Below are 20,718 nucleotides of genomic sequence, written 5' to 3' on the forward strand. Positions count from 1 at the left end.
GACATTTTTTGGTGCAGGCTACAAGGTTGTGAGGTCACCAGTTCTTCCTCTTCTATCTTCTTGCTGTTCCACCATCCAACTGGGATTTCATACCAAAACCTCTTCACAAGGTCCGAGGCTCCTCCCATCAGTGTTAGTTTCTCCATGCTTTTACTGCTTTTCATGATCTTGAAAGTTTTGAAGAGGACACTATTTAGGGGAATGCAGGCTTTCCTACATCTGGAAAGAAGAAACAATTTCCTAATGATTTTCTGCCTTCTCAGTGGAAGTTTGCTCCTGCCTGAGACCTTTCTCTGGTAGCAGCATCAACCTTCTCAGAAACTCGTTTAAAAAGCAACTAAGGCAATGAATTTTCTTCATTACCCAGAAGTCTGATCGGGTGGCATTTAATTTCTTATCTCACAACTTTGACTTAGGATATGAGCAGGGAGCACATGGAGGTGACAGGCTAGCGCTGCCCCTGGGTAACCTTGTACATATGCTGGTACTTACTATCTGTAGGCTACATAGCTGGGCTAGAATTGGCAAAAACTACCTTTTGTTGCAGAGACCACACCTGGGGACACACATCCCCCTTTGTCTCCTCTTTCTTCTGCCTCTGCAGAGATGCAGAGTGTAAATTAGAGCATCAGCAAGGCAGCCTAGAAGTCATGATCCAAAGACCAGGAACTGACAGGGCCATGTTTGTATGAGTTAGGCATCTGGGTGTGCTCCCAGACATCTCTGCATCAGCATGCTGGGGAAGCTGGTCACAGTGACTATCAAGGGACTCCTGACAGGAAAACGATACATCAGAGAAGGACTACATGAGCCTGGAAGGGATGTGAAGAAGGGGGACAGGAATAAGCAGCCATTCTCCTTCCTTTTCAGATCCAAAGTGTGTGTCTCATGGCTGGCCAACATTCCCTTTTCTCTAGGGTTCTCTGTCTCCTCTATAGATGCTGTCTGCTCCCTCAGAAGAGAGAGGCCCTACAACGTCTACAGTAGATGATTGATGTGATTTTCCAGACCCCCAGGAAGATCCCTGGGACTGCACAGGGCCTGACAGGGAACTCGGAAGGTTGGCAGTGCTTCAGGGTGGTGAGTAATCTTGGTTGTTTAGTGTAGAAGCTCTGGCTGGCCTGCAGAACCCGTTATCTTCATCCTGACTCTGCCTCTAACCAGAGGTGTGATTTGGGGTAACTTACTGTCTTTAGTTTGCATGTGTAAAAAAAGGGGGAGGAGGGTAAACAAGTTAATTCTAAGTTTCTTTCAAAGTCTAGCAAATTAAGATTTTTATTTAGTTCTGTCATGCCCCAAGAAACATGTTCTAATGTTTTCTTTCTGATGTAGGGAAACATCAGATGTGTGGACAGATGGATTGACATCACACATACAGTGCAGAATTCATCTGCTTTCTCTGCAAGATGGCTTGACTCACCTCTCACCAGAGGACACCTTTCCCTGGGGCACCACCATAGCATGAAGACTTTGGGAAGCCTCATGGGAGTGGCTAGCATCCTTTGGTCCACCCAGTCTCCATTTCTCATTCCTAACAGCACCCCAGTAGCCTTTGGGACAATTATCTCTTTCCCAGTGGTTTTAGTTTGTAGGGCCCTGACCTCCTGTAAACAAGGGGTGGACCTGTGACCCTAGCCAGCCAAGTGAATGCTCCTTTCTTGGAATTTGCATCTTGAACAAGTCAGAAAAGGCTGCACATTTCTGATGTCATCAAATCACTGGTGGTGTCTTCATCTGCCATTCCTGCCATCAGACCATTCGTAGATTTCCTGCTTCCAGGAGCTGCTTAGGTCTCTAGCAGTATCCAGGCCTGGGTCCCAGCCATTGGTCAATTCTGAGAGTCCTCAGTCTCCTTCCATTATAGCCCCTTTTGCTTAAGTTAGGCAAAAATCAGGTTTTACTGTTTGTAACCAGAGATCTACAAATATTGAAGAATTTTCTGGGACACTTCTTAAATGTGACCTCATGGTGAGAATATTTGTTCTATGTTTCAGATATTTCCAGGGGAGTGCAGGCTGTGCTACCCAGTGAAATTTAGACTTTGGAGTAGACAGACTTAAGCCAAATTAGACATGATGTCTAGTGACTTCTTTGCTTACTGGTGTCCTTGGATAACTTTCCCAAAGCCTCAGTTTTCTTGTCTATAAAATGAAGATCATAATACCAACTACATAGAATGGTTGCAGTGACTAAAGGAAACAGACATAGTAAGTTCTCAATAATCATTGGCTTTGATTGTGGTCATAGCAATGAAAGCCTAAGAGGATCATGGTGCTGCACTGGGTTTCATCTGTCTCTGGGAACAGAGACAAATGACTGGGAACAGAGAGTGAGAATGATGACAATGACAGTAGTAACAATGATGATGGTGATTACAACAGGGTACACTTACTTAGCACTTATTATATCTCAGAAACTGTCTGAAGCACTTAAAATATGAACTGACTTACTCCTGGCACCACTGTTTGTGGCAGGTCACTCTTACTCCTTGAGGAAAAGAGCAAGGCCTTTGCCTTGGCCTCCTTTCGCTCAGCCCTCCAGAAGCACTTGCTGTGCTCTGACACTCTATCTGACACGAGAAGGTTGGGAAGACAGGTAGATATAACATACACCCTGCAGAATCCTTACACTTTCTCTGCATACTTCTCCTGGTGTCAGAGAGACCTCAGCTCAGCACATGAGGAGGGAGGTGCTTCATCGGTAGGCAATCACTCAGAGCCCAGCCTGTGCTCCTGGATTTGTTTTGAAGTGAGATTTCACTGTGTTCACCACAAATAGACAGGCAGCCCTGTTTCCTGTTGGTTTGGCTTCTTTTCCATTAAGTAACTCAACTGTGAGGATTGGGGAGGATGGGCAGGAAGGGAGATGGAACAGGGTTAAAGGAGAGAGGGCTCTGTCTTCAGCAAGTGATAAATTCCCTGGCAGCTTTTCCCACTTGTTAGGTGTATTGAAACCACGTGAAAATGGACCTAGTGGCTTCATCTTGGTTCCTGCTCTGAAGATGAGGGTTGGCTCTCCTCTTGGGGAGCTGGCCCACGGACCAGGATCTGCTGCTGAGGCCAGAGGGAAACTGGCCAGTGCCTCCAGCTGTGCATTGGCACAGCCAAGAGAGATGGACCACAACCATGGGTGTGAACTTAGGTTTTAGAGAGGAGGCAGGTCAAAGAGCTAGATGGTTTCCTTCATTGAGTTTCTTTTTTTTTTTTTTTTTTCCAAGGCACATTTAATTTAATATCGAGTGTAATACAAAAGGCCCAAATACAATGAAGGAACACATCCCCCATTAACACCAACAACAATGCTCTTTTGACATGTGCCTGTTGAATGGGATGGGGTTTCATAAAGTTCACTACTGGAAAAAAATAATGCAGTGAGTCTCATCACAGCCAATATCCTTATACAATCTAGTTGTGAAATGAATGTTTATAATGCTTCAAACAGTTTAAACCTGAAGTTGGATACCACACCTTCATGTTTGTACAGTCCTCAGTTAAGATTGTCTAGTTTTTGCAACCAAAGAACAAACCATTGATGAAAACCGCATTGATTTAAGGCTCCGTCATGTGATATAGAGCCCTAAGCTAAATGGTTAGATATATGCACTACTTGTACGGACATCTGTTATTTGATTTTCTTGTGACTAATAAAGTTGGTTCTCAGCAAAAAACCCTTTAAAGGCAAAATCACCTCATTTGAGTTTTGACCCAGAAGTTCAACAACAATCACGAAGTCCACAGTCTTATTGGCAAAACTGATACACAGTGTCTCTAAGTCATTATGCTCAAGGTTAAGAGCGATGCATATTCCGTTTTTACATTTTACTGGAATTTTACATGTTCAATTCATGATTTTAAATCTCTAGGTTTTCAATCCTCCAAACTGTCTGAAGACACAGTGTGCCACAGACTTAAGACTTCTGTTTCTCCCTCTATTTTCTTCAAACAGAAACATTTCTCAAGTGTCTACATGTTCTAGAAGGGGAATTTTTCGGAGATGGCCTCTTCTTCGGAATAGTCCGACGACATCAGGCCTCAGAAGCAAGGGGAAGGGGAAGAGAAAAAAGCTGAAACACAAGGTTCATCGGGTAAGTTTTACATTAACCATTACAAGCTGCACGGTATAAGAATGTGGCTTTTTTTTTTTTTTTTTGCTCAAAAAGTCTGAGTCTTGGTGTGGAAACGAGTACTTGGCTGTCCCACCACAGCTGTCTTGTAGTGGTGGGACTGTCAGGGAAGTCTTGACGGGGCAGTATGATTTGTTTACCTATCAGGCGTAAACTTCCAGGCACTCAGTTCATTTTGGGCTTGTTCCAGTTTGTCTTTAGTCTGTTCCAGTTCGCCTTTCATTTTTAGGAAAAACAAGTTGATCGCTGGGTCTACCATTGTTGATCTCAGTTGGGCGACACTCGGCTGCTGGACTTGCTTGAGGTACTGAATTTGAGTAGTACACTCTTGCATCTCTTGTTCCTTGGTCGCTAGTCGCATTACAAGGATGTTTTCCCTGCGTGCAGACTCCTGCTGCTGTTGCTTTAGTTTTTCTTCAGACTCCCTTAAGCCTGTTACATCATTTGAGTTAAGATCTGTGTACTTGCCCTCCAAAGCTTGAACATAGGCTTCATATTGTTTCCATCTTAGAATTAACTCATCTCGTGCCATAACTTTAAAGTCTGTTTCACTGAGTCGAACCTTTTTTGGAAGAGGTTCTTCGTTGGTCATCTTGAATCCGAGGAGTCGCCTCCCGGCCGCGGCCGCAGCCGCAGCCGCCCGCCCGCCCGCGGCGGGGCCCCGCCGGGGCAGGAAAGGCGAGGGGAGGCCGGCCGTCCGCCCGGCCCGAGCGGGGCCTCCAGCCGTAATGGAGCAGCTGCACCCCGGCGCCACGCCCGGCCCTTCCCGGAGTCCGGCGCGCGCCCCGCGGCCGCCGGGGCTCAGCCAGCGCCGTGGGGGCGGGGAGGGAAGCGGCCAAAGCGCGGGGCGGGCCGGCGAGGTCGGAGGTCAGCCGCGAGGCATCACGGGACGGCGGCCGCCGGTGGACACCTGAGTTTCTTCCCACAGACACACTTAGACTGGAAAAGAAGAGACCACACATCCTGAGCAACAGGCCCTTTCAGTACTACCTCATTTATTCTGCATGTCAACCCTACGGAGTTATTTTACCTTTTTATTCTCCCTTTTAGGCAGGCCATTGAAACTTGAGGAGATGATGTGAATCAGTGAAGGTCACCTAGCAGAGCCAGGATTTAAATTTAGGTCTGCTCAGCTCCTAGGCCATCCCAGCACTCTCCCTTTCCTTTGGGGCCTGTGACATGAGAGCTGGGTCCTCTCTGCCAAGGCTTCCATCTCTCACTGTTTTAGCAGCCATTTCCCTGCTTTACTAAAGGATCTGACCAGAACAGTTGTAGAGGAGGAACAGTTTATTTGAGTGCTCATGGTTTCAGGGGTCTTAGTCCATAGAAGGTCGGCTCCATTCTTTGGGGCTTGAGGTGAGACTGAATATCATGGCAGAAGAGTATGGCAGAGGGAAGCAGCTCACAACATGATGATCAGGAAGCAGAGAGAGATTCCACTCACCAGATACAAATGTATTCCCACGCCCCAGTTCCCACCTCCTCCAGCCACACCCCACTGCTTCAGTTACCACTCAGTTAATCCCAGCAGGGGTCTGTTCACTGATGGCTTAAGACTTCTGTGACCAAATCATTTCTTCTCTGAACCTTCTTGCATTGCCTTGCATTTGAGCTTTTGGGGAACACCTCACATCCAAACTATAACACTCACGATCCTTTGATGAACCTCAGGAGCATAGATAATGAGGAAACCCAGGGATGGAGGTGAATGGCTTTGCTGAGGCTGGGGTTGTTGAAGAGGAGGTGACCATCAACGTGAAGGGGAGTGTTTCAGGTGTGGGAGACCTGTACTGAGGGGTTGGTGCCTGGGCTGGGGAAGTTGAAGCAGGTCAGAGGTCTGTAGGAATCACCTAATGTAGTGCTTCTCAACTGGGGAGTATTTTGGAAACATTTTTGGTTGTCATGATGGGGTTGTGGGTGTGCTACTAGCCTCCAAGGGGTACAGAGACATTCCCTAATACACAGGACAAACTCTCCACAACGTGGAATCATCTGACCCACAATGCTAATGGTGCTGAGATTAAGCAAGTATGAGCTCAGGAACCCCCTGTATAAGTATGGCAACGGGATCCTCAAGAGGTGGGTGCCCTTCCCCAGGAAGGGCAGCTCACATGAGGCAGAGATGAGGCCTGAGCCCAGGCCTGCTGCTCCCCAGGTGAGTGAGATCTATACCATGCGGTGTGGCCTTAGTCAAGCAATGGAGGAATGGATTTTCTGGTAGAGGGAGTGTCTAGTACAGCTTGCCCAGGTGGGTGAGGGCCTCCCAGGTCTCTCTCCTTGGGCAAGAAGTGCTGCTAGTCTGCTGATGTGTCCTGGCCCAGCACCCAGGGGTGAAAGGGCACTGTGGGCACTGTGGGTGCTCCTTGGGGACAGCCTGAGTTGAGGCTGCTGAGAAAGCTTGGTGGGACCTGGTCAGCTCTTTCTTCCTTCCTGGCATGAGTTGCCACTTATCCTGCTGGGCTTGCCGTGACCTTCATGCCCATCTGCTAGAAAGAAACATGGGAGCTGCTGTAGCCCCTGGGCTGAATACTACTGATGGTTAGGAAGTGCTCTTTAGGATTCTCTTAGTGGACTGCGTGAGCCTCACCACATTGGGATGCAGTGGGCAGAGGGTGTGATTGCTCCCATTTCAGAGACCAGGGCTTGGGGTTTACCAGGTGACCGCCCCTCTTGCTAGAGGCTGTGTTGAACCGGAAGTCCTGCCTTCCAGTTCTCCTGCCGTCTTTCAACCCGTGTAGAACTTTCAGCTTCCCATGAGAGGAGAGCTCTTTTGGTTTGAGCCCTGAGATGGTCACGCCTCTCTTTCTGTCCTGCTTCTCTGCATCCCTGCTGTGTTCTCCGCTTCTTGAGGGTGTGGATATCACCATGTTTACATTCCAGTGAATGTTTGTGTTCTGCCTTTATTTTTCCTCCTCATAGCATGACTCTTTCAGTGGAGGTGGCTTTTTCATGGGTGAGGCTGTGTGGCAGGGCCTCCGTGTAGACAGCTGTAGAATGCTCTCTCCATGCTCAGAGTCCAGTAGGGAGGCAGAGACAGAAAGGGCAGCAACTGAGGAGTAAGCCCGGGCCCTGCGGTGGCTCCCGAATTAACTGCTGGCCTCACATGGCTGCACTGTCATTTGCATTGCATAATTCTCTCTCAGAGACCTTGCACTTCTTCAGAGCAGAGAGACTTTCTTTTCACTTTTGTCCCTCAAGCCCTTAGAAGAGTCCTTGGCACCTAGTTGTTACCCAATAAATGCCTGTTCATTTCTGTTCCCTCCCAGGATGACTTTTGGAATCTCATTTCCTTTGCTCTGTGACTTTTTGGGCTAATCTTTCTGAGTTTCAGATTCCTCGTTTGGAAAATGGGGATTCAAACAATGACTCCTGGAAAGAGTAAGGAAGATTGTGTAGAGCACGCACAGGAAGATGTTGCTACATGTGGCTCGTGCTTCAGCTGTCACGTGATTAGTGTGGGGACCCCCATGCCTGTCTAGCACATGCACCGGCGCTGCTCGGATCCCAGGGACTGTTGATTCCATCTGAAGGGTTCAAATGTCAGTGCTGAGAAGGTGAGGGTTTCACGGGGTCACCAACCTCCACCTCTTCATAGTTGGGAGCAAGGTCATTTGTTGACATGCTGAGGACAGAATGATAACTGTTGCTGGAGCTTGGCGGAGGTGAGTCTACCATGGCGGAGGTGAGTCTGCTGTGGTGGAGGCGGAGGGTCCGTGGGGATGAAAAGTCTTGGGTTCACATTTGAAATTTGTTTCTTTCTGGCTTCCCTGCCCCCCACCAGAGCCTCTTGAGATACCTGTCGCCATGTCCCTGCATGCTCCATACTTCCTACAGAGGTCTTAAGGAAGAATTAAAATACTGTTTTGTGACTGGAGGACATATTGTTACTTACGAGTGATGAGAAGAATCTTTTCCACAGAGGAAGGAAGGGGTTTACACTGAGCTACTTGCTCTGGTTATCAGGGTTTCAGGTTTCTGTCCAATTGGTATTCCTGATTCCAGTGTGCATAACTTACATGGTTGAGGGGCCCTCAGCCAGCTCAGGGACTAATATTCTTTACTCTTTCTTGGATCTGCCACTGTCTCTTTGTTGAGCACCAAGAGACAATTTCTAGTTGTCTCCATTGGTAGTATTGCTGACCCCAGCTGGGTCTAGGCTGGAGCCCTTGTATAGAGGTGGGGGCAGATTCTACTCCCCTGGAGGTTGAGTGTCAGGGCACAACCTCAGGTGTCTATATCATCTTGAGATAGTCTGGCGTGGGCTCTCCCTGGAGCTGGCTCAGAGTTCCTGTGCTGTCTCCACACAGATGAAGACAGGCTCTTCCCTTTATGTGGTATACAGCCAGAGCATTAGCATCTGAGCCCCCATCTTCCCCTGCATCCCCAGCTACCTGTGTGTGTGTTAGGCAGTCAGCCATGGGGACCAAGGCATTTGAAATTTTGCTACAGTGGCCGGGGCTTGAAGACTCATTGTCAGTCTCTACTGCTCTGCCTCCAGGACCTGCTGGTAAATGACACCTCCAGAGCATGTTGCAGGACCCATTACCACTGTCCCCTCCAGGCCCTGCATTGCTTTTCCTGAGAGTGCCCCCTGTGCCTAGTAGTTTGTACCAGGGAACCCATTGCACCCCCAATTTCTTTCTGGGTTGTGTCAGCCTGTCTGCTCAGGCTTTTGCCTTGGCAAGTGGAGCTGGGAGAGATTTTCTGTCTTCCAACAAAGAGTCAAAATTTTAAAGAAATCCTGTGTCATAGATGCTGATTTTAATGACCAACTCCCAGGGGACTCCTTTGCCTGCTTTTTGGATCGCACACCACGCTTGTCTGGCTCTATGACAGTATGCAGTATGTCCCCAGGGGGTTGGTTCCAGGACCTCCTATGAACAACAAATCTGAGGATGCTTAAGTCCCTTATATAAAATGGCCTAGTGCTTGCAGGTAACCTAGGCACATCCTCTCATATCCTTTGAAGCATCTCTAGATGCAATGTAAATTCTATACAAAATAGTTGTTAAACTGTATTGTTTAAGGAATAATGATAAGAAAAAAGCCTGTGCATCATCAATATAAACCAATTTTAAAAATATTTTGCATCCATATTTGGTTGCATTGGTGGATGTAGAACCCACAGATAGGGAGAACAGACTGAGAGAGTTACTGGCTCTAGAATCATTCCTGTCCCTTGGAGTAAGGTGAAGACCTCACCTGCACAGATCAGCGCTCTGTGGACATGCTGAGCCACCACTTCTGTCTCAGGGGCACCATCTGGGAGTTTTTGGAGGCTTCAGGCTTCAGCTACACTCCCTGTTTTGGGGTCTCATATGTTCCATTCCCTAAGGATGGAATGCAGAGAACGTGACCTTTTTGAACAGAGCTTATAAGTTCTCAAATACAGAGAAGTCAACATGAGGAGGGTCTGGAGAGAGATGTAAAGTTCAAGACACCTTACCTGAGTCTCCAGCCTGTGGAGAGAGGTGGTGGCTGAGGTTGGGGTGGGGCTGATGGTGCAAGGGACTTTCAATGAGGACTTCTGTGTTGAATTACAAGTTGTTTTTCTGCAAAATTAGTTCCCATCCATTGGTCATGTTCTCAGTAAATTGTTCTAGATACATGGAAGTGATCTGGAGCAAAATCAGAAGAAAGGAACTTCATTGTACATTACAGTGAGCATGGGTAGAGGAGGAAAGAAGAGGCGGGGAAGGGAAGTCATGAGTGAGAAAATTTGGTAAGAGCAGGGATCCACAGCCAGTGGAGGTCACGAGGACACATGTCTTTGGGGACTCACAGAAATCTTGGGGAAGGTCTTGGACTTCTAGAAGGTTGTAGAAGGAACTGGTGCTCATTTTATTGACATCCCAAATCTTAGGAAAATCCTCACCCAGTACCCAAGTATGTTTGGATTCCTTCCCCTGCCAGAAAAAAAAAAAAAAACAGGAGTCCACCTCCCAAGCTGTGTAACTGCTTTGAAGAGGACTATTGGTGTGAGTTTGGGAGGTCAAGAGGGCTTTTCACTTCTCTATTTCAGTATTATTTCAATTAAAAGCATGCTAATTTACAAAAGTACCATTTTCTAACTTAAAAAAACAATAAAGGTACAAATATCCATGATCTCATTGCCTCGATGTAATAACTTCTAATCTTTGATGTGTATTCTTCCTGATGTGCTTTCCCCATATGTACACACATATGCGTGTATGTGTAAAAGCTGAGATCACACAGTCCTTCTTGTTGTCCAGCCTCAGGGTATATCTAGACATCTTTCCATGTCTTCAGGATGTAGATATGCACCATCATCGGCTTTTAACAGCCGAGTGATCGTCATCGTATGTGTCCCTGGTTTATGGAACTGATTCTCTATTGAAAGACAATAAGCCTATTTCAAGTTTTTCTACAATGAACCCTTGTAGATGCATCTTTTTATCTTTTTTAGATATGTCTGTAAAATAACATTCTGAGAGGTGGAATTACTGGGCCAAAGAACTGTCGTGTTAAACATTTTGATCCATATTGTCCAAGAGTATTTCAGAAATGTACCGATTTCCATTTTTTCCAGCTATCTTAATGCACATTTTTTTTGAGTACTTACTCTGTTCCAGATAAATATGACATTATTTTTACCCTGAGGGGGTTGATATGCTATTAGGTGGCTTGTTAACACATATCAAGATTCCCTATTTATTTAACAAGCACTTATATAATGCTTACTATGTACCAAATACTATTCTAAGGAGTTTAAAATATTAAGTCATTCAATTCTCATGACAACCCTCTAAGTTAGTACTATTATTATATCCATTTTTTAAATGAAGGCTCTGAAACCAAGAAGTTAAGTAACTTGCTCAAGTTCACAAACCTAAGAAGTGCTCTGACTTCAGAATCTGTTCTGAATCCTGTGCCATGGTTCCTCTTGGCATGACGGGTGACAGACCTCTTGGCACTGAGATAGTAGCACCAGTGGCTTGGAAAACCTATCTTCGATTGCAGAAACTACTAAGGAGGGTAGATTGCAAGTTGTCCAAGCTCCTCTCCTGAGGGCTGGGAGGGTTCACAGTGGAAGAAAGAATGGAAGAATGAGGATCATGGAGATTTCCCTCGAATTTGTCACGACAAGGCTGTTGTTAGATGTGACCTAGGGATGGATAAACTAGCCAAAGCTTTATCCCTCAGAAGGTGGAACTCTTCTTGGTTTTGAGTAATGCATCGATTCTGAAGAAGGCCAGCTAGAGAGTGAAGAAGGAGGAGGAAGAGGGGCTGTGGGGGATTGAGAGAGACAGAAATGACTTGAACAAAGGCCAAAAGACTGGAGTGCATAGTGTGCCCTGGTGGGGTTGGTGAACTGTGTGGCTGGAGAATAAGCTGCAGAGGGACTTCAGTGGGAGAATGAAAAAAGGTGGCTGGTTTCGAATGCTAGACAGCTCTGAGCCTTTGCAAGAAGTCAGACTGAGGTCCAAAGGGGCCATTATATTTTAAAGCAGAGAAATAACCAGAGTAGTATCTTTAGACTGTCTTGCTGTCTAAAGTATGGGAAGACCTGTGAGAGAATGGACACACAGGGGTGGTAGACCACTGCTGTTGTCTAAGCTGGAGACATTTGGGGTTTCATTTTAGGGCAGAGACCATAAAGATGGGGATGGTGTGAGTGTAATGTGAAGATGAAATCAGTGAGTCTCCATGTTGGTTTTTGTGGGGCTGGAGAGAGAGTAAGGAGTAAAACAAGATTTTGTGACTTTTCAGCTTGAGCATTTGGCAAGATGATCCTGCCTTTACTGGAGGTGGGAAGTCCAGGGCGAGGGTTGCTGGAGGGCAGGCAGAATGAAAGACAGGGACTGGATTCATTGACAAGCAAGATATCTAGCTGAGAGAGTGAAGCAGCAGAAGGAAATGCATATTTGGGGTTTGAGAGAGGAGATGGGACAGGAGGACAGTCCTGAGAATCAGCAGCCTGGGGGAGGCAGGGACTTATGAATGGGGTGGAACCCCTCAGGGAGAACCTGCAGGTCAGGAGAGCCAGCTGAAGACCAAGGGCTGGTCCTTGAGAAATGTCCTTAGTTAAGGTCATGGTGTGACTCACCTTTGGCTGCATGTTGGAGTCACCTGGAGACTGTAAAAGCTCCTGATGCCTGAGTTCCACCCAAATATTCTTATTCCCTTGGCCTGGGAAGCAGCCTGGATATCAGATTTCCTCCTTCCCCTTCTCCTTTTCTTCTTCTGAATTCTTTAAAAAATTATTTATTTAGGCATCAGAAATCTTCCTAGGTAATAATACTGTGTAGTTAAGGTGAGAGGCAATTGAATAAAAGGGACAACAGAAGAGGAATCCCAGAAGAAGCCATCTCAGTAGAGCAGGCAAGAGTTTAGAAGTGCTTTTGCTTGTTCTGCAACATTTTATGAATGCCCAATAACTGTAGCTACCATTTATTGAAGGCTTTTCTGTGTCAGGCTGAGTACTTTACACAGATTATTTTGTCTAACACTCACACAACACACACCATGAGGTGAATATTCTTTTTAAAATTTTTAATCGAGTCATACAGTTATACGTATTTGTGGGACAATGTGATATTTTCATATATGGATACAATGTATATTGGCCAAATCAGGGTATTAGCATTTCCATCACTTCAAACATTTATCATTTCTGTTTTGGAAACATTCAAAATCCTCTCTTCTGGCTATTTTGAATAAAACAGGTAAATGTTAATGATAACATCCTACTGTGTTATAGAACTCTAGATCTCATTTCTCCTATTTAATTGTATTTTGGTGTCCATCATTCATCCTCTTTTTATTATCTCTTTCCTTCCTCCTTTCCTGCCCCATCTCAGACTCTGGTGACTTATGGAGTACATATTCTTACCCTGCTTTGTGAATCAGAGAAGTCAAATAACTTGCCAAGTCACATGTCTAAACCCAAATGAGACCTGACATTGAATGTTTTCAAAGCCCTTGGAATTAACCACTGTACTTATACCACCCACTGCCTGCCAGGCCTTGTGTTTGGAACTCTCAAGGGGTTTGCAATCTGATGAGTATAAAGAATTAATAATTAGTAACAATTAATAATCAAGGTGCTACAGTGGAAGAAGGTCCTGGGGAGGGGGTTCACATCAACCTGGAGGACTCCAGGAAAGCTTTGCTTATGAGTGAATGGTCAAGGAAACACTATTTTTCTTGCACTCAGAAACAGGCTCCCCCTCTTGATAGGAGGGTGGTGTGTGCCTAGAGAGAGGGTACTTGAAGTTAAACAACTGTAGTGTGGATGGCGGGCACTTTTGCTTTATGAAAAAGACAATACCTCACTAGGAAATGGCAGCTGAGGTGCTTTCTCTACTTTAAGCTGCCCTACAACAGGAGCTGCAATTGCTGAGAAGGGGCTCCTAGCCTAGGTAACATGGTAGAATTCTGCATGGGCAGAGTCAGAGTGGGCTGATGATAATACCCACTGCTCTGCAGAGAAATGCCTTTAAATACAGCTTGACATCTTCTTTGGGAAGGTCTCTCCTAAGTCAATGTGAATTTACTGTATCTGGAGAGAGAAGGGACACATTTAGGCTCTTGGAAATGGGAAGCTAAGAGTGAGCATCAGTCAGGGTTGTCACCACCTTATATATCATAACTTTGTGCTGATGTCATCCTCGACTACGTGAGTCAGAACATAATAAACTCTAAAATTCCCAGACTAAGGGCTGCTGCTCATGCCTGTGATTTATGACAGGAGTCATGAGCTGCTACATTAAGCTTCTGCACCTCCCGTTTATGTTTGCATGAAGTCCAAAGGGGGAAGGAGAGCCTTAATGCTTTGTCTGACATGGTGGAGACCATGGTCCCAGAGGGAGCCACGTTTTTTTGGTACCATTTGGGATCCGGTCCTTGGTGTCTGTTCTTGACTGACAAGGACACCTTTGCATTAGCAGCGCCAGCTCCCCTCTCAACTCCATCTTTGAAGCTGCTCAAGGGAACTGGCTCATCAACAGGTTTAATTGAGGTTCCTGAAAAGCCAGGGAGTTGAGAACTCTTTATTTGAATGCAATATCAATATCAATTTGACACAATTAGTGGCCAAATATACAATTTCATACAAGTGGCTCTCACCAATTTACAGACTGTTCTTATTAATCTTACTATTAGTGAAATTATTCAGGACTGAGATCTGAGACATTCAACATCAAGATGGTGAAAAATGTAAAAAAAAAATATTGATATTTAGCCATAGTTTTTTTTTTTTTTTTTTTTTTTTCAGACTGCTGTAACAAAATACCTTAGACTGGTGATTGATAAACAACAAATATTTATTCTCACACTTCTGGAAGTTGGCATGCTTGGGATCGAAGCACTGACAGATTTGGTGTCTGGTGAGGGCTCTTTCTTCATGGGCAGTAGTTTCTTGCGATGGCCTTAGAAGTTGGAAGGGAAGAATGAGCTCCTTCATTCATACACTACAAGGACACTAATCCTATATTATAAGGGCCTAATCATCTCCCTATTACCTGTGATTTCAATATATAAGTTTTGGGGGTGGTCATAAATATTCAGATCATAGTATATATTAAAATAGATCAATGAGAATAATGTAGATACTAATATTTTTTCACCAAGTGATGAGATCTGTTATTTTAAAAATTACTTTAAACATTTTTTTTTCCTCCAGCAATAAATCATTAATCATCAGCTAAGGGTCATGCACTATGCTAGGGACTAGAGATCCTGATGTGAACAAGATAGAAGTCACTGCCTTCAGGACCCTTATGGTTTAATGGAGGAAAATAGTCAATGAATGTAACTCTGTGAGGGTTCAGCATGCTATGTGTTATGGTTTAGGTATGAGGTGTCTCCCAAAAGCTCACGTGCGACAGGGCAAGCAAGTTTAGAGGTGAAGTGGTTGGGTAATGAGAGTCGTGATCCAATCAGTGCATTAATCTCCTGATAGTGGTGACTGTAGGCAGATAGGGTGTGGCTGGAGGAGGTGGGTCCCTGGGGTTGTGCCTTTGGGTATTTTGTCCTTGTGAGTGGAGTGGTCTTTATCTGCTTCCTAGTGCTACCTCCTGAGCCACTTTCCTCCAACACACCTTTCCGCCTTGATGTCCTGCCTTACCTGGGGCCCTGAGGAATGGAGCCAGTCGTCTTTGGACTAAGATCTCTGGAACCGTGAGCCCCCTTCTCTAATCGTTCTTGTCAGGTCTTTTTGGTTGCAGTGGCAAAAAGCTGACTAAAACACTGTGGTCATTGATGGTAGTTGGAGGGGCATAGGAGGAGGAAGAGTGCTATGAGACAGATTGAATGTGTGTCCTTCCCAGTCTCATGTGTTGAATCCTAACCCCCAGTGGGATGGTGGGATTTGGGGCTTTTAGGTCATAATGGTGAAGCCCTCATGTAGAATTAATAGCCTTATAAGAAGACTCAAGAGCTGGATGCAGTGTGCATATCTGTAATCCCTGTGATTTGGGAGGCTGAAACAGGAGGATCAAAAGTTCGAAGCCAGCTTTAGCAACGTAGTGAGATCCTATCTGAAAATAAAAATAAAAAAGGCTGGAGATATAGCTCAGTGGTAGACCCCCTATCCTGAGTAGGAAAGAAAGAAAGAAAGAAAGGAAGGAAGGAAGGAAGGAAGGAAGGAAAGAAAGGAGGAAGAAAGGAAAGATAGGACGGAGAGAGGGAGGGAGGGAGGAAGGAAGGAAGGAAGGAAAGAAGGAAAGATAAGAGAGAGAGGGGGAAGAAAGACACAGGGAGCTTGCTTCCTTTCTCTGTTCTGTACCGTGTGAGGATGCAAGGAAAAGATAGCCATCTGCACACCAGGAAGTGAGCCCTCACCAGATGCTGGATCTGTCAGTCCCTTAATCTTTTTGGAAATAAATTTTTGTTGTTTATGCTACACAGTTTCTGGTAATTTTTTTTAAATGCTAGCCTGAACTAAGAAAAAGTTCAGGAGTCTTGAATATATTTAAGTGTTGGTGGTGGGGAGAGAAAGAAAGAAAGAGAAAGAGACTGATTTTGGGTCTAAAAAGTGAGAATAATCCACAGGTGGAAGGAGATGGCATCTAGTTCACAGGTGGAGAGATTTTTTTGTTACTCAGGATATTGTGGCTTTAATCCACCCAAGTTACCTCAAGTAGTGGAGTTTATTGACAGCTTTATGCATGGAAATCTAGGGATGGCCAGGCACTGGAGAGCCTTTTGCCATTTCTGACCACAGTAGTTGGCAACTTTTTCAGTATCTTCAGTACATGCTATAAGGGAAGGAGTCTGATCAGCCCATGTCACCTTTAGCTTTGAGGCCACATCACATACTTCTGGCCAGTCCGTGAATTGGTCGTGCATAAGTGAAGAGGTTTGCTTTTGATCCAGGCAATAGCTACCTCACCCCCTCCTTTCCAAAGAAAGATGGTTGATTCCTTGGAGAGGGTGAGGCTGTTTGTGGGGTAGGTCTAGTTAGAAATGGAAGTTGGGTCCAGGAAACCTCTTTCTCATTTCCCTTCACTTAAAAAATAAGAGAAATAGATTTTATAGATAAACTGGAATTTATCCCATACTCAGTTTTATTGCTTTCCCTCTCTTTGTCCTTCCCATTCTCTTCCTGTAGTGGTAAACACTGCCATGAATTTATGGATTGCTTTGGGAAAAACAATGTACATGTAATTAAGGTTTCTCATCCATGAACATGTTCTCCTTATTCAGGCTTTCTTTTAAGGGGTTTCAAAAGCGTTCTGTAATTTCTCTATAAAATTTTCTTTCACACTTTATTCTCAGGTATATAGAATCTTTCCACTATGAGTGATAATTTTTCTACTATAATTTCTTTTTATTTACTTATGTATTTATTTGGTTCTAGGGATTGAATCCAGGGGTGCTTTACCACCGAACAACAGCTCCAGTTCTTTTTATTTTTTACTTTGAGAGAGAGAGTCTTGCTAAGTTGCTGAGGCTGGCCTTGAACTTACAATCCTCCTGCCTCAGCCTCCTGGTTGCTAGAATTACAGGTGTGTGCCACCATGCCTGGCTGTATTATAAGTTCTTATTGGTAATTATCAGTATAACAGAACTCCCCTGATTTCAAATTTTTGATTCTACAGTTGGCAATCCTGAAGAATTCTCTTATTAAAAAGTCTGAGGCCCCACAATCCCTTCCAAGGTCTCACACCCAATTGAACTAAGGTCCTTCCACTATGCCCCACCTCTTAGAGGTCCCTCTACTTCACCACCCTGGGGACCAAGCCTCCAATGCACGAAACTTGGTGACACAATTAAAGTATACCTGAACCACATCCAACCAAAACTCTCACCTCTGTACCCCATGCTGGACTTGGGGGACCATGAGGTTCTCTGTGAAAGGTGCAAGCTGCAAGGAACCAGGTTGGTGGGTCTCTCTGTCCATTCCTGTCTGGAAATGCTTGCTGCCATCTCTTTATTTATCTGCCTGTGTCTTTATCATACTGTGCTGCATGTGGCATCAGTGGGATTTACTTTCTAATGTTAGTCCAGACAGAACACCCATTCACAGATACACTCCAACTTCTGGGGAATCTTTTCTTTTTCTTCCCTTTCCCCTGATCAGCTATAGGACCCTCAGTCAGTATACCTTTCCTAACTTGCTTTATTTTTCACTAACTCTAGTCTCCCATCTGTAGGCCTCTTTATCTTGCCTCTGGGAGAAGGAAGGCAAATCAATTTTTCCAATTCACACATTCTCTCCTGTGACTTGTTTCATCTGCCATTGTCCAGTGTACCTAATATTTGGGAACCTGTCTCCCTCCCCTCTTTTTAAAGGCTCTTGGTAGAGATTTTCTAGAAACATTCAATTTGCTGTGTCAAAGTACCAGTTGGTTACAAATGAACCTGCCACTCATCAATCTGCTTTTATTGTATTATGTTCTTAATGGTGTTGAGCAAGACAGGAAATGGAAAGATGGTATAAGCTCAAGAACCTCGTAAATCTATTGTATGGCCTGATGTTGGGGATTCTCCCAGCCTGCTTTGTGAATTTCATCTCAGTGGCAGATCTCCCACGAGATTGCAGAGTCAGCTTCCTTAAGCTCTCTAGCTAAACCCTATATTTTCCATCCCACCCAAAAATGTACCTAGCTCAACCTCTTTCCCAGAGTACCCTTTCTGTCCCAGATGCTAATTGCATTTAACTAATCCACAAGTAAAATGGCCACTCAGAATTCCATTTTAATTAACATACCACACTCTTTGTGCAAATTTCTCTCTCTGAGGAGTCCCATTGCAGCTGCATAGAGATGCTAATGACAGGGCCCCTTGATGTTACCCCAATAACTTTCAGCTGCAAAAGCACTTAGGCAGATTGCCATGAGCATCCTGCCCAACTGTATTACTGGGGAACACCCAATTGGCTAGAAGTTGATCCTCCTGCAACTTTTTGAGTTTCTTCACATTTCTTCTTGAACCCCAAATGCACCATTTCTTATCAGGATGCCATGAAAAGTAGCAGTGTCCAGGATGAAAAGAAGAATTAGGTTATGGACTATTTTCTTTACTCTGTACCATGAAATTTCAATGCTGAAAATGATTAAAAAAAAATTTTTTTTTTTTTTTTTTCCCACCCAGCTGGTGCCCATTCTTTTAACTCGAACTGGGACTGGAATCTTCACTGAAGACCTCCCTGGGCACCCATTGGAATCACCTAGGAGCTTTCAAAAATACCAATGCCAGTCCCCATGTGGACCAACCAAATCAGATTTTGTGGGTGTGTGATGGGAGGGTTGGAACTGATATTTTTTCAGTCTTCTGTTATGGACTGAATTGTGTCCACACCCTCCAAATTCATATGTTGAAGTTCTAGCCCCTAGGATCTTAGAATGTGACTGCTTGGAGATAGGACTTTTAAGAGAATTCAGGTGTTAACTCCACATCACGTACAACCACAAGAATGGGATCCTAATAAGAATAAGTTATATTCCATGGATGTAAAATATGTCAAAGTGTACTCTACTGTCATGTATATCTAAAAACAACAACAAAAAAGAGGAAATTAAGGTAGAATGAAGTTACATGGGTGAGTCCTAATCTACTATGACTCCTGTCTTCATAAGAGGAGGAGCTTAGGACATAGACACAGATGGAAACATTGGAGGAAGACAGTCCTCTAAAAGTCAAGAAAGGAGAAACAAACTGCCAACTCCTTGATTTCAGACTTCTAGTCTCCAGACACTGAGAAAATAAATTTCTTTTGTTTAAGTCACCCAGTCTTGGGGACTTTGTTATACAAACAAAGCTGATTAATATTCTCCCTGACTAATTTTAATGTATAGCCAAGACTGATCACAGTGGATGAATACAGAGCCTGGAACTTAACAGGAGTTGTTGAATTGATTTTTTGAATGAAGGATTGAGTTTTCTAAAATTTTCCAGTGTTCTTGCAACAATAGCAGACTTTGAGCATTATAATCTTCTAGAATAATTTGTAAATAGTAATAATCATTTCCCAGAGGACAAGTATACCCTAGCAGAGGACTTTCAAATTTTTAAATATACAGGTCTCTAGGTATCACTCTTCCAAAACTTCTTGGAATTGTTTTGTGGAAGTTCTCTATGTTGCTCTCTAGGGAAGAAATTTGTGCTCTAAGGGAAAACTATGCATTTTCTACGTTGAAGTCATAATTCCCAGTATCTGAGAATGTGAGCTGGTTTGGAAATAGGATCATTGCAGATATAATTAATGATGACATTATATTGAAGCAGGATGGTCCCCAATTGGATATGATTGGCATTCCCAATAAAAATAGGAAAATTGGACACAGAAGCACACAGAGGGAATGTTGTCATGTGAAGAAGGCATAGGTAAAGGCAGTGAGTGCCTTGCAGGCTGAGGAATACTGAAGATTGACAGAAAACTGCAGAAAGGGAGACGAGAGGAGGGAACAGATTCTCTCCCACAGCCTTCAGAAGGAAGCAGCCCCACCAGCACCTCAATTGTGGACTTTCAGCCTCCAGAACTGCAATACAATAGATTTCTACTTTTTAAACCACTGAGGTTGTGGTACTTTGGGAAGGCAGCCCTGGCAAGGAAATATATTGCTTTGGACCTTCTTCAGATTCTGTAAGTTACAGATAACTGATAGCAATACAAAATAATTGTTGCCCAGAGACATGAAAAATATGTCCTGTCCACATAGAAGTTTAATTGCCTTCCTTTCCCCACTATGAAAGGAGACAGCTTTGTTCTTAGTTGTTCATTTATTTCAATAGTCTTTATCTACAAATATGTCTGTTCCTTGATTTGTCCTTTGAACCGGTTGTAACATCTTATTGGTTCCCTCTTTTAACAATGAGTTAAATAAAAATTTGAACATGTTTAGATTATATCTGCGTGAAAGTCATGATTTAATTTTTTTTGGGAAAATCATCCTTTAGGAATTCCCCATTATCAATTATTCTGGTATGTGTTTATTTTATACCCCATTTAAATTTTTTTCTCTTTTCTGCTTTTAAAAAATATGTTCACTTTAATAATAGTTACTAGAGTCTGGAAAGGGTAGTACGGGGGATTGTATGAGATTAGTAAACAGATAACAAAATATGGGGGGACAGGAAGAATAGGAAGAATTAGTTGTAGTGTTCTATAGCACAGTAGGGTACTACAG

The 20,718-nt window shown here is 44.2% G+C and overlaps 1 protein-coding gene and 1 long non-coding RNA gene across 3 annotated transcripts in view; one reads left to right on the forward strand and one right to left on the reverse strand.

Annotated features, from left to right (window-relative positions):
* LOC306657741 overlaps positions 1-20,437 on the forward strand; it is an 83,069-nt gene extending 62,632 nt beyond the window's left edge. For both annotated transcript variants that reach the window (XR_013762866.1, XR_013762867.1), the window contains exon 2: positions 18,683-20,437. This is a non-coding gene — a long non-coding RNA (uncharacterized lncRNA). The remainder of the gene's footprint in view (positions 1-18,682) is intronic.
* LOC306656566 (pre-mRNA-splicing regulator WTAP-like) lies at positions 3,243-4,951 on the reverse strand. The gene has a single exon (XM_079131904.1). The coding sequence runs from the start codon at positions 4,713-4,715 to the stop codon at positions 4,260-4,262; it is 456 nt and encodes a 151-aa protein (XP_078988030.1). The 5' UTR covers positions 4,716-4,951; the 3' UTR covers positions 3,243-4,259.
* Positions 20,438-20,718: the final 281 nt, after the last annotated feature.

Source organism: Sciurus vulgaris, assembly GCF_902686455.1.
Source record: "Sciurus vulgaris genome assembly, chromosome: 3".
NCBI classification, from domain to species: domain Eukaryota; kingdom Metazoa; phylum Chordata; class Mammalia; order Rodentia; family Sciuridae; genus Sciurus; species Sciurus vulgaris.

Bases quoted from the DNA above. Each gene is read 5' to 3' on its own strand.
- LOC306656566 (XM_079131904.1), bottom strand. From the start codon at position 4,715: ATGACCAACGAAGAACCTCTTCCAAAAAAGGTTCGACTCAGTGAAACA.